At 39.1% G+C, this 13428-nt stretch overlaps 1 protein-coding gene across 3 annotated transcripts in view; it reads right to left on the bottom strand.

Annotated features, from left to right (window-relative positions):
- TBC1D32 (TBC1 domain family member 32) overlaps window positions 1–7069 on the bottom strand; it is an 89170-nt gene extending 82101 nt beyond the window's left edge. For 2 of the 3 annotated variants that reach the window (XM_074819232.1, XM_074819233.1), the window contains exons 1-3: window positions 6413–6510; window positions 3925–4079; window positions 219–380 (exon numbers count right to left, since the gene is read on the bottom strand). In XM_074819232.1, coding sequence (XP_074675333.1) covers window positions 219–380; window positions 3925–4079 — 317 coding nt within the window. In that variant the 5' untranslated portion in view covers window positions 6413–6510. Of the gene's footprint in view, window positions 1–218; window positions 381–3924; window positions 4080–6412; window positions 6511–7034 lie in introns of those variants that run through there. The other variant, XM_074819234.1, reaches the window with a different exon arrangement.
- Between the last annotated feature and the right edge of the window lie 6359 nt (window positions 7070–13428).

Here is a 13428-nt window from a genome sequence, read left to right as displayed (position 1 = left end):
AATAGCTCATAATCTTAATTCCAGAGTGAGACAAACCATGACAAATTGCAACGTAGGGTAGGAATATCTGAATTGCTTAGCACTGATTTTTGAAAGCAAAGAATCACTTTTGTAACCCATTGGTTCAGCATTTATTTTTTCAGAACAAGTTCTGGAAAGGAGAAAGGACGACAAAGACCAAGAAGAAACAAAAACGTGAATTACATGTATATACTCACTCTTTTGATTCACGGGTCTTCTTGGTAACATGTTGGACAAGTGTGTCATAGCCAGATACCTCGCCCTGATTTTGAGCAGAAGTACACTTTTCTGTTTCTTCTTCAATCACAGATCCCACAGTATTATTTATATATTGTCTAAGGTATTTCACAAACTCATAGCTGCAACAAATACACAAAACTAAAATGTAACAGATGTCCTTGAGCTCATCATCAAACATTTTCTACATATTAACATCAGCTATCTTCTCACCCAGCAGACCTGCTACTTTAAAGTAAGGGTTTACGACTTGCACAGAAATAAACTTCAACAGTCTAAAAAACACAATTACATTTGATTTTCTTTAATATGGTCATTATCAGCATACTCCAGGAAGAAACAATACCAAAGAGTTTCTGATTTCCTTTTGTGCTGTTTCTAAATGTAAAAATCTACTCAGACAAAAGGTTAAGGTCTTGTAGACAAAAATCACAGTATCAAGAAATCTCTAATTTAAAATTCCAAAAGAAACATTCCTTGGAGCATCCTGAACATATAGCATTGTCTTACAGTATATCCACCTGGTATTAGTATTTATGCAGTACATGTACAAAATGAGAAGAAACATAGAAAACACAATTTATAAATTCCAGCATTTGAGCATGTCTAAGGCTTATGCAAGTCTGTGTGTCATGACAGTATGCAGATCTCAAATTGACAAACTAGCTGTCTGTGATTACACGTATATGTTAAATGCAAGGAAACTGGCACTTTGCGCTCTTATTATTAGATACTCACAGAAACTTGTTTAAACAAAAGAATAATCAGAGGGGGATTTCAAACAAAAGACTCTCACTGGGTCCTCAGGCTCTATTAGCTATAGAAAATGCTAAAAAAGTAGTGCTCAGAATATATAATATTTTTTTTGGTCTTCTGATTTGTATAAAGGACAAAGCAAACAAACACACAAAAAAAGTAATCATACATAAACAGTAGATGCATCATTCTAATTTCATTGTATCAGACGCAGGTGTGCAACTACTTTGTATTAATTTGGATAAATAGAGTGAGAAAAATTCAAATAAAACAGTTCATTGTTTTGGACAGAGTACAGTACTGTTTTGTAGGTACAGAGTCCAAAGCTATAAAATGCAAATGCAAATAAAAGGAACTGTTACAAACAGGCAGCAGCTTTTGCCTTTCTTGGATATTAAATAAATAAAGCAGACTACATTCAAGATACAAGACACAATTTTCTGTGCTTACTTTTTTAATGTATAACGATACCTACTTCCTCACTGGATTGCCTACCTCCAGTTTCATCAGGTATAACAGCCTTTTTTGGCTTTTTTCCCAGTTATTTCCATTCCTACATCACTTTTGTTCTCAATGAAAGTAACAGAAATACAAGAAGTGTATTTCAAGAAAGATGCAAACATGTTTATTTGCATTTTCATTTGTCTTCAAGTCTGGCTTTTTACTTCTACAATAATGAAATTGCACACAACTCTCCACTGAATGAAAGCTTTCATAAAACTTTCTCCCATTTGTTTTATGACAGTAACATTTCTAGGGTATACATTTTTGCAGCAACTGCTTCACTCTGAAGTACACATCAATCACATAATTATTCATGCCACTAAGTTTATGTCTGCTTGATGTCCTAGCCTTGATCTTCTGCATCATTCTTCTACCTTAAAAATGTTTTGTAACAACTAAGTGTTTCAATAATGACCGAACTACTTCTTCACATGCAGAATCAAGTCAGACTGATCTGGCTGGGCTTACGAAGGAAGCACCAAGGAGGCAAAAAAAAAAAAAAAAAGTTAAAAAACTTGAGGACTTTAAGGAAACAATACAACAGAAAACATGCTACTTACATAGTTAGAAGTCCTGATTTCTACTACTGCACATAAATTCTAAACTCGATTCAATTTTCCTTTTTATTAGCTTTCTGAGGATCCTGTGTTTCTGTCTTTTTTACATCAAAGTGGGAACAAAGGAAAAAGTAAGGCCTCAAAATCTGATAAAATTACTGAGGCAAAATAACCATGAGGCAGATCAAAATACTGAGCTGAACCAGCATATTGGACAGTCCAAAAGCACACGCTACTAATAAAGGAGCTTGCAATCTGGATGGATGGGGTAAGGGTCAAGGAGAAAGTTTCCTAATGGTCTCACTAATAAACCACCATATGAGCTCTCTGACCTTCCATGATAGCCAACCTATACTGCCACAGGTCATGAACAAGACTAGAATACCTCAAAAATATTCCAGCGCCACAGAGTAACGCTCGCATTCTGCATTTAAAGCATCACTTGATATTCTGTTAAATGTAAGTTAAAACTTTTCTCATGAAAAGAAAGAATCTATAGGTCACCAATTATTTAACATACCAGAAAGAGCAATGAAAGCTATCGTTTCACCGTTCTAAAGAGAAAAGCTATGTATGCATTGCTTCCACTAGCTATAGACATTACTCCCTCATCCTGGGTATTCTCCTAGTAAGTCCTCAGAAGAAATACTGACAGAAGTAATTTCGTATGCTTTTGGTTGTTTGGGGTTTTTTTTTCTGTATACATCTTCCTTTAGATAAAAATGCTTTATTTTCAAAATTACATGTAATTTTCAACTTTGATATGTTTATAACCTACTTTTTTACTCTCATGCTCATCACCCAACCTGGTGCTCAAACTTTGCAAGACTGCCAACAGTGTTATCTGATACAATCTGTAATACAAATTAAAATTGAGCTAAAATACATTTGACAGCATTTAGCATCCTCAGAAGATACAAAAGCATTAAAGTTTATAAATTATAGTGAAATTTTAGATAAACTCTAGTTCTATTTCACTTGTTTACTTTTTACCTACCTTCTACCCCTGACAAAGCAATGCTAAAAACTAGGCAAACCAGATAATGTAGACAATTCCAACTCTGAGAAAAAAGGCAGGGAACCTGCTTTCTCAGAAATCAGGTCATAGAACTCTGGTCCTTATTGTCTTCAAGGGCATTTCAGCTTGATATTCCATTGGCTCACCATAAATGCATACTAAAAACTCTGATGTAGTAAAAAAATAAACAAGTCAGAATACCATGGAAAGGAGAGAAGAGTGTGGGCTCCAGAGATCTAGATCACATGTAAGTGAGGTCACACTGTCAAGTCTGATTTAACAGAAGTGTGATGGAGATACATTTCAGCTTTATTCAAAACATAAATTAAAAGGACAACTACCTGATAAGATATACAACAGTTCAGTAACATAAGCCAGACAGAACAATCAAATATAGAAGCCAAATAGCCTTCTGAAAATGTACCTTTTGAGAAACAAAACTATATTGTCTAGCAGGTGTCAAAAATACTGCCTGACAGTCTTCAGTGAGGATTTCTTCTAGCTTCTGTTTGCATGTTGCATTTAGTGCATTACATGTACACATGCATCAGAGCTAAGTTGTTTTGTAAATTCCTCTCTCACAAACAGCTCATCAATTGCTATTACAGTAAAAAATACATTACCAAGAGTGAAAAAAAAAACAGAAAAATAGCAACGTTAATTTTATTCTCTAAATTATTATCTTTTGCGAGTTGACTAGTGAAGGAATATATATATATAAGTACATACACATTTACACAGCTATACAAATTGTAAACATTTCCCAGTAATAATATAGTTTAACACTTTTCACGTCCTTCAAAATATTAAAAAAAGCAAACATATTTTTACTTGTGAAAATTCTCATCTGTTTCCTCCAAATGCAAGAGAATCTCTTCTGCACATTCTACTGATGGGGCTCCAGTGATTTTTTCCTTCACACTGTGCAGCAACTGTCTAAGCATAGACTGTAACAGAGCTTCATCCTCATTCGTAAAGTGAGACATCTGTAAAAAGCAAATATAACAATAACAAGCTCTCATAATTCTGTGGTTTTCCTCCCCTCAAGATGCTAAGAAAATGCGTAAGTCCCTTAAATTGCCACGAGATTTTCTGTCAAAAGACACAGTCACGGACAGAAAATACTTACTAGAGCTTATCTACAGAAAAACTGAAAACAAAATAATCAAATCAGTTTTAATAAAGCTGTTACCTTAGTACAATATTCTTAAATGAGATATTGCACTAAGCATGAATATTCCTGTTTGTAGATGCTAGAGAACCTGCCCATCAAATAGGCACAAGACTACATCGTAATTTAAAAAAGCGGGTTTTTACAGATGTAATGACTGTATCTTGATAACAAACCTCTACGAGTCTCGCAGCTGCTTCTCATCCACTATTACTACCCAGTTCTGCTTTTCAGATCTCTCTACTCAGAGCTGTTGCCATGCCCATGATCAAAGGTGCTGGCAGCTTTTGCAAGGGCCAGGTGGAATTATCAGAACTGTTGAATTTCCCTGCTGTAATCAACTGCAGTGATCAGAGTCCTGTCAATTTAATCCTACAGCTACTAGGAAAAACTAGGAGGAGCAGTAGCAGTGAGAAACTGGAAACATCCATCAAGTCCAGAAGACAGTGTCTTAGCAGTTCAATTTTCAAGGGTTGCAAAAAAACCCAAAAGCTCCATTCTATCTTTATTAATTAACCTAAATTAATGGCTTAAAGTTCTTTATATGCCAAAAAATACTTCCAAGCCCCAGTGGCAGTTCTATCTTATATAGTTCTGGTCTATTTGAGGAAAAATGATTTAGAGACCTTTGACTTTTTTTAATTAAAAAAAAAGTCAAAGACTCTCTAAGCACCTGTGAATAAAAAATATGCACACTTGGAAAAGACCATATAATAAATCACTTCTTCAGACTTAAACACTATTAACTAACAAAAAATCAGAGCCATATAGCACCAACTGGAAGTTACCCTTTATGAAAGGTAATGGTTCCTTGAGTTAGCAGTTCTTTATGGTAAGTAGCACAGTTGCTGAACACCCTACTTTGATCAAATGTAATTCAACATTAACTCAATCATCTTACCAAAAATAGCATTAAAATATTTAAAACAAAAAAAAAAAACAAAAAAAAACCCACAAAACAAACCCCACAAATCCCCTGTAATAATCCTAACTCCCTGATTTGCAGCCCTCTTTCTTATAAATTAGAACCTCAAGATATTTCATCAAAGCCAATGTATTTTTAGACCTATATAAACCACCATTGTAAGTCTCATATTTTGACCTTAACATTGGATGATATCCTAATCCCCTGCAAAAAACTTCACTTAGTATTTTGGTATAACTACACATTTTTAAAAGTGCACGTATCTGGATACCGGTTGGCAATCAGTGCAAAGCCCCACTCAAATTACTCATAAAGGCAAATCATAAGAATATTGCAGTTTCACCTCAAGGTTGCTTTGAAAAGTCTTATTTGACTTATGCAATTACTAACAGAGGTATTTATCTTAAAATTAATTTGTAAACGTTTGTGGTTTGTTGTGTTTGGTTTTCTGTTGGTTTTGTTTTTTCTCCTGGCTGGCATATCCCCCATTCAGTTTCCAGGCAAAATTTAAACGATCATTTTGTCCCTGAGAAACCTTACACCAAGCTTGGTGTGCACAGCCTTTTCAAATCCAAATTAATCTTCCCGGCACTGCCCCACAACGGCAAATCCTGCCCCAAACCCCACGGGATGATTCCAAAGAGGCCTGTTGTAGCCTTCGCTTGAGCAAGGTTTTGAACGACAACGAAAAAAAAAAAAAAAAAAAAAAAAGTGGTAATTTTGGCAAGAAACCAACGACGGCAGTTAACAGAAATACGAGTAGGGCAAAAATTCCTATCCCCCTCTCGATTTTTACCGTCAGTCATTTCAACTGCGTATCAGTTTTGGGCAGTAACCAGACTTCTAATGACAACACACGTACGAAAGCAGCTTGTCTTTTCAAAAGCGTCGGGAGAAGCAGTTGAACCTCACTAGGACCCCCTCTCACACTCCCTCTAACCGCACGGGGCGGTGGGGGGGCTTTGCCAGGGCACCTGGACGCGCTCGCCCTAGGCACCCGTCCCGCGCCGCGGCTGCCGCAGCCGCCCGCCCCGGTGCGCCCCAGTCCCAGGAGCTCTCCGAGGCGCTCCCCCACCAGGCGCGGCCCGGCCCAGCTCCGGGGCCCCGCACTCCCAGTTCCGCCCGGGCCCCGCCGGTTGTGGCGGCGGGCGAGCGAGCGGCGTCGCCGTGCGCGGCCCTCGCCGGGTCTCTGCCCGCGAGCCCCCCGGGCCGGCGGGAATCACCTTGAGGCGGCGGCTGCCCTTCCCGGCGCGGCGGCCGCGCGTCTCGCGGGCGGCGGCCCGTAGCAACCGGCGGCGCCCGCTGCCGGGTCTCGCGGGGCCCTTAGCAACATCGCGAGAGGCCGGCGGGAGGCGGGAGGGCCGGGCCCCCTCAGCCCGCCACCCCGCTCCCCCTGCCCGGGAAGGGCGGGGAAGCCGCTGTCGCTGTCCCAGCCGGCCCCGAGGCGGGGGTATCGGCCCCCCGTCAGCCCCCTCGTCGCCGCAGGCTTCCCCGGCCGCGGGGGCGGGAAGGGCGGCAGGGCGGCAGCCCCAGAGCTCTCCTGGCAAGGGTTTCAAGCACGAAACGGCCTCCTTTGCCGCACGGGCCTTCTTTATGGCCCGTGTTGGTGGTCTCTGTGTTGTCGGCCAGATTACGTAAAAGGAATAGCACTGGCCTAGGAAAAATCTGGTCTGCGCTTTCTCAGCGCTGTGATGAAGTACCCTGCGCCCAGGCGACGGCAAGGGAAAACCCATGGCTGGGGTAACCGGAACACCTTTATCAGTAAGGGTCCCCCCAGCAAAACTCACTAAAGAGTCAGCTGGAGACAACGTGGTCTCTCCCTGTCTTCAGGCTGGTAGGGCTCACCTCTGTCCAGCCCATGGTGGCTCCCAGCCTTCTGTGTGCTGTAGGTTTTCCACTGAAATCAAAGGAATTGACTCGTGTTATTCCCAGTTTACATCAGCAGGGGAGCAGATTGTCTCAAGACAGAAAAATATGAATGGCAAGGTATTTTCCAGTGCTTCTTAACTTTTCATCCCTTCCTGGGATGGAGGAAATATTACAAAAGCAGCAAGTAGTATTTTTTTCTATTCAACAAATAAATACATAACACAAAACAGCAAAAGCATTTTGATGTGAAATCATTTTCCATTAGCTTAGCTATAACAAGCCAGAAATGAGTTATAATAAACGCTCATAATGATGTTTGATAGTGCTTGCACGTAAGGTAACCCATTGTACATTTTTATCTTTCACTCCTACTTTTTTCTAGTGATTTTGATAATGTCAGTAACGCTAATCTTCCATGACAACATGTTCCTGTAAGTGCATCTGTAGCCCCTTCAGTTAAGAGAGCTCTACCTAAATGTGGGCATCCACTTTCTCACAGTAAAACTACTAGCATGTTGGGGCCAAGCATGTAAAATGTAGCTTTTCTATTGAAAAGTGATGATCTAGGAATTGAAACATAAACATAAACCTGTCTTACTGCTAGTTCCTCAGAAACAAGATTTTGATCCATTGTAATGGAGTCTCTGTGGTACCTTTAATACTGTTCTCTTCAGTGCTTTGAAGTGATCCAGTGCACTCAGGTACCCACAAAACAGAAACTGGAACAATTGTCTGCTGCCAGCTGCTTGCAAAGGATCCTGAGTAAACTCCTGTTACTTCGGCTGTGCACTCTCCACATCTTCTAAGTGCACTGTTTGGAATGGGCAGCAGCTTATTCTTCATCCATGCCAGACTCTTCTTTCACAGGCAACAGAGCTGTTTGCTTCTTTTCTGTCTCCATACCAACTGAGAAGTGCTGTGGTACAACAACTTCTAATTCCTCTAGCATTTCACAAGTGCTGATTCAAGTGACAGCACCTCAATTTCATAGCTGGTATGGAATAAGGAAACTCAGTACACATAACGTTCAGCATTCCTAGTCCTCACTGAAAGAGCCTCCATTTTAGCATACCTTTCCTATCTTATAAAACATCTTATAAGATAAATTGCAGTTGTAGTGGCATCACAGAAGGATGTTCTCATAGTACCTGTGGCGTTTCTGAAATCCTTCCATTCCTTTCTACTCTCTTCCACCTTCTGTATTTCATCCAGCTTCTTTTGCCACATATTTTGCAGCTATTGGAACCTGGAGCCCTTTCTCCTGAACCAAGCTGGCAGATCTCAGGTGCCATTTGATGTGATCATTAGGGTTCATCCAAGCAGATAGATACCTTCTGAGGGTGATACTCCATAGTGAGCAACACTGTTCTGAAGTGCGTTGTTTACATGGATGGATGTTAGTCATGAGAGAGGTTGCAGTCACTGTGAAATTGCTCGTGCGGATTTCACACTGGTGAAATTTCACTGTCTCTTGGACCAAGGCATCCTTCTCATTGGCAAAAATATTCCAGATGTTCTCTCGTGATTGTACAAACGGGAAAACCCCTGGCTTCTAACCCTAGCTCAGGAAAACATGAGATACAAACAAGTCTCCTTAGAATTTCAATGTTCGTAGAAAGTCACAGTGCTGACTTCTGTAATTTTAGAAACAGAAGAAACAGCAAATGTACCAGTTCTTAGAGTGTGTAGCATATAAGGTAAGCAAAATTTCAAACTGAAATATTATAGGGTTGTGAGTCATTTAAGTGTTACAGAGAAGTTTAATTTCTCTCTCCATACCTTGAACATGTCCCAAAATTTGAATTACCAGTTTATTCCAAATTTCTGTAAATTTAAAGTGTTCCTGCAGTGTCTCCAACATAGCAGTTCAGAATGGAGGAAACTGTGGACAACAAAGGAATCTTCTTTACTGGTAATCTGGTAGTAGTGGGAACAGCTGGTCTTAGTGCTAATGATATTACACCAGGGACATAAGTTTTCCTTTCCTCTCTTTCTGCTCTGTTCTGTTCTGCTCTGCCCTCTTCTCTTTTCCTTCATTGTATCTTTCCACAAGACCATCCTTTTGTGGATGGCACACAAAGTTCTGAAGAGATTCTGATTTTATGTAGTCGATGCACAGCCATTAGTGTCTCCAAGAATGTTTTACTAAGACTTTCAGCAACTCAGTAGGTAGGACCTTTGTTTTAGCAAACTAAAGGGATTGGGTTTTAGCATCGGATAGAGTAACTTACCATAACCAGTACGTGCTGAAATTCCACTTTATGCTTTTCCTTGGCTGATACAGTTTTCAAAGGTGTATATACCAAAGAAGAACTAAAGGGGAGGGTAAACTACACTTGGCAAAAGACAGAACAAAACTAACTTTCTATACACCATTCCAGAGCTAAATCAAGACCAGAAGGAGCCAGGATATCCCCACTTCAGAGTTTCCCAAACTAGGACTAAGATATATGTCAGGGAAGGAGAAGTAAGTGTCAAATCTAGCTCTGGGGATAACACAAGAAGTCTATCCCACCTTTCTGAATATTCTAACATCCCTTAAGCAGTTCTTGAGCCCCCAAATAAAAGATGAAGATACTTCATCAACCCTTTTATGACTACTGTGGCATTTGTTGCTCTCTCACATCACTATTCATGGGAGTTTCTCAAATTTGGAGGAACAATGAGCATGTTTTGAAACTTCATTAGATCATAATCTAATCATAAATATCAAAAAGGAAACTGCTTAAAATATTACTTCTGATGGGAAAGTCTTTTTAAAGAATCTCCAAAGGAAATTTTCTATTTTGGAGACCATCTGTCCTTTCCTCCTTGTGCACTCTGGGGAAATACTAACTCATTACTAGATGTTTCCGTTCAAACAAACAATCAGGGATTGGTGGGTAAATGGGCATGAGGGTCGCAGGCTGGATCACTTCATGCTATCAGCTGCACTTGTCAGACTTGTGTTAAAACACGTCCATACAGAATTTACATTAGTTTCATGACCAAAAAAAAGTGAAGTATCATGACTTTAGTCTAAAGTTACATCAGATGAGTTTGTACCTTACTGCTGAGGGATAAGCCAATATGAGATACATGTAAGCTCTTCCAGGAATCAAAAATAAATTTGGGTCAATTTACTTATTTGGTAATTAAACTTCAGTTATGCTGATATTTCATGAAGACTGAAGATCTTACATTGCTATTCCTGATTTCTTTTGTCTGAGAAAAAAAAGTGAGAAACTGGCAGCAAATCAATAGACTCTCACATAACATTGTAAAGCACCAACTCAGAACCATCCCGCCCAATAACAATCAGGAGCATTATTGATTAAAAATTTAACTTAGTGAATCTATATACACTGATTTTTCCATCTGTATTTTATGACACAGCTTTCAATAGATACCCTGCATGTGGTTGTAAAAGTAACTACTGGAACGGAGGTTCAGTGCAGGCGATAAAATCTGCACTGCAATGCTAAGTAACTGCCTCAGTAAATCAAGGACAAAATAAGCTTCTATGACAATATAAATATCCAAATGCCAATAAAATGATTATCTGATCCACAAATCTTTCTTGGTAAAACTTCAGGGAGCTAAGGACATATGTGTCACTGCCTCTGATTGGCCTTAGGCAAATCTCTTAACATTGGACTCAGGTCCTTATTGGAAATTGAGGATAATACAATTATCTTTATATGCCATTATGAAAATTAATGTCACAGAAGTACAATATAATAGCCAAGTGGCATCATAAATCTCTGATTTATTTGCCATTTCTTTTCTAATTAATATTTTGGTCTTTTTTTCTCATGTGTTTCCTGAAGGTGGCAGCAATATTCAAGAGTTGTGGGGACATCTGACTTTTGAACCTATTAACCTGTAATACAGCATTTCTTTCAATGTAAATGTCTATTTAAGGCTATTTATAATATGCAAAAATCAAACTTTGATGGCATAGGTATTATAGTTGTGGACATACGATGTACAATATCACCACAGAATATGAAGAAAATATATTGACCTGGGGTGCTGGCATTGCTTATTCTTTTGTCTGGTAAAAATTCAGAGGCTAAAGGAATATTTCTAAAGTGTTAAATATTTTTAATTAACATTGTACTGTTGCTTGCAGTTAAAGTTATCCATTTCATTGGCTTCAGTGAAGTCTGGATCATGTACGTTTTCTGAAGTGAACTGCTAGCTTATTTGTGGGCACTTCAAAACACTACAAATATTATCTGTGATCACTGAAGGAAGATTATAGCCTGTCTATAGGGTTCCTTTCAGTTCCATTCCTCCATTTGATCTTAATCGTTTATAATCACTGGTAGAGTCACTCAGGCCAACTGTATCTCACACCAGCATCGCAAGGTTTTAATTCAAAAACAATCTTTAACACTTCTTCTTTTGCCTTAGACTCAATACACTTTGCATTATTGTGAAATGGTTTTGCTACTGAGGCAAGGCACTTACATCATCATTAGAAATAGGAAACAATTTAGAGAACTCTCTTCTCCTTTCATTTTGCTTCCAGTTGCCTGATCAGGGACTTGCAGATCCCAGCTGCAGTCTGAATGGAGAATCATGGAAGCCAGCAAAGACATCTCTGCAGCAGGGCTCTCCTCCCCTTTGTCTTCGTCCCCAGGACTGCATAACGTTACGTAACTCTCATGCCTGCAAGTCTTCTGTCAGCTCCAGGTCTGCTCTCACAAAGCATCCAGGACAGGGACCCAAGTTCTAGTACTGCTGTCCCAAAAAGGCTACTTTTGAGGAAGGGAATTGCATAGCTGCAGATGGCCATGCTGGCAAAGGAGGTGCCAAACGGAGGCAGAGGCTTCCTGTGAGTCTTCAGTGGTTCAAACAGACTTCCCAAATCCTCTCATACCTTCAGAGATGAATGTCTGATCCTGAGAGAAAAGGAGGAAACTGCATTTGTTTTAAATGTAATCTCCCCACCTAAATGTGCATGGAACATAAAAGCTACAATTTTTAATTATGCTAACAGACTTGATTACACTGTGCTTTCTAAGGAGTCTGCTCAGCAAACCTGGTGGCCTCTTTTGTAGTTGTACATGGATATTACTGTGCCTTAGAATTGTATTTCTTCTCATCCTCCCCAATTACTGTCTGTGGTACCTTGAAAATCAGTATTTTGATATCCTGAAGTTGAATATTTTTATAATTGCTTGATTTTATGTTCATCTTTTGTACAGTATTGCTGAAGTAACTTATTTCAGATTTCCTACCAAGATTAGCATTAATTCCTTTACCCATCACACTGACATTTCAGAATTCATTCATCAGCTCTTCTGAGATGCTGATGTAGTCTGTTGCAGATACAGACTGCTATTCCTTTTTTGGATTTCTATCTGTCTTAGATTTCCCAAAATGTGTCATTGCTATCACTTCCTCTATTATACCATCTATACTATAGAGCCTGCATAAGTGGTTTTCCATTGAGCCAACACACCTTCTCTTCCTCTGTTTCCCATCTGTCTTCTGAAAGTTGTATCCATCCAGATAAACTACAGCTCTCCTTACCCAATGGTTTATCCTGCTATAGTTCTGAATCCCACTATCAAGCACAATACAATTTCCCTCCTGCACCGTCACACCAAGTGCTTTCTGTAATCTTAATACTTGCAGGGAGTCAAATACTTGAGACATTTGCTACGTCAGCTGTTGTTTTATATTATTTTGTTAATATAAGTTATAGTCTTGTTTTTAAGAGTTTCTTCTAGAAGTACAGATTAATCTAGCCAGATATGACGCACAGAAAACTTTGTTCTCTTCATTTTTGGAATGCTGTAAAATGCTTGAAAAGTAAGCAAATCTTGCTCATTGCTGCTCATCTGAAGCTATACTCTTTTGTAAGACTTGCCCAGGAGGACAGAATTTGGCCCGTACTTTGCCATGCTTTATTCCTCTGTGTACTTTCAGCAACATGAGCTGTGTGCTTTGTTTTTCAAATATTTTGTGTCCTAGCAAACTGTGACCTCCTCAAACATCAAAATGATGTTTTAAAAGAAATATTAAAAGCATTGCTTGGTAACAACACTGTTTATTTAAACTCCAGAAAGCACTTTTTTTACTTTTTCTTTTATTTCACTTAGATAATGTCTGGGATCCTAACATAATTTTACATCTGAGAAATGTTGTTGGAGCTTCTCTGAACAAATACCATGTCTGAAGTAAAGAAAGACGGATGAAGAAAAACACCAGTCCTGAATGTCTTCACACATACACAAAAAATGATCTTTTAATGAAAACTGATTTTAAGATTGTTGTGTAACAGAATCTGTTGTGAAATGGAATCTCACTGGCAACACACAGTCATCCGTTAAAATAATGAATCTCATTTCTTTGGAGAAATAAAAAAATAGGTGTT

Source organism: Strix aluco, chromosome 3 (assembly GCF_031877795.1).
Source record: "Strix aluco isolate bStrAlu1 chromosome 3, bStrAlu1.hap1, whole genome shotgun sequence".
Classification (NCBI taxonomy): domain Eukaryota; kingdom Metazoa; phylum Chordata; class Aves; order Strigiformes; family Strigidae; genus Strix; species Strix aluco.
This window is presented reverse-complemented; position numbering and strand designations above follow the sequence as displayed.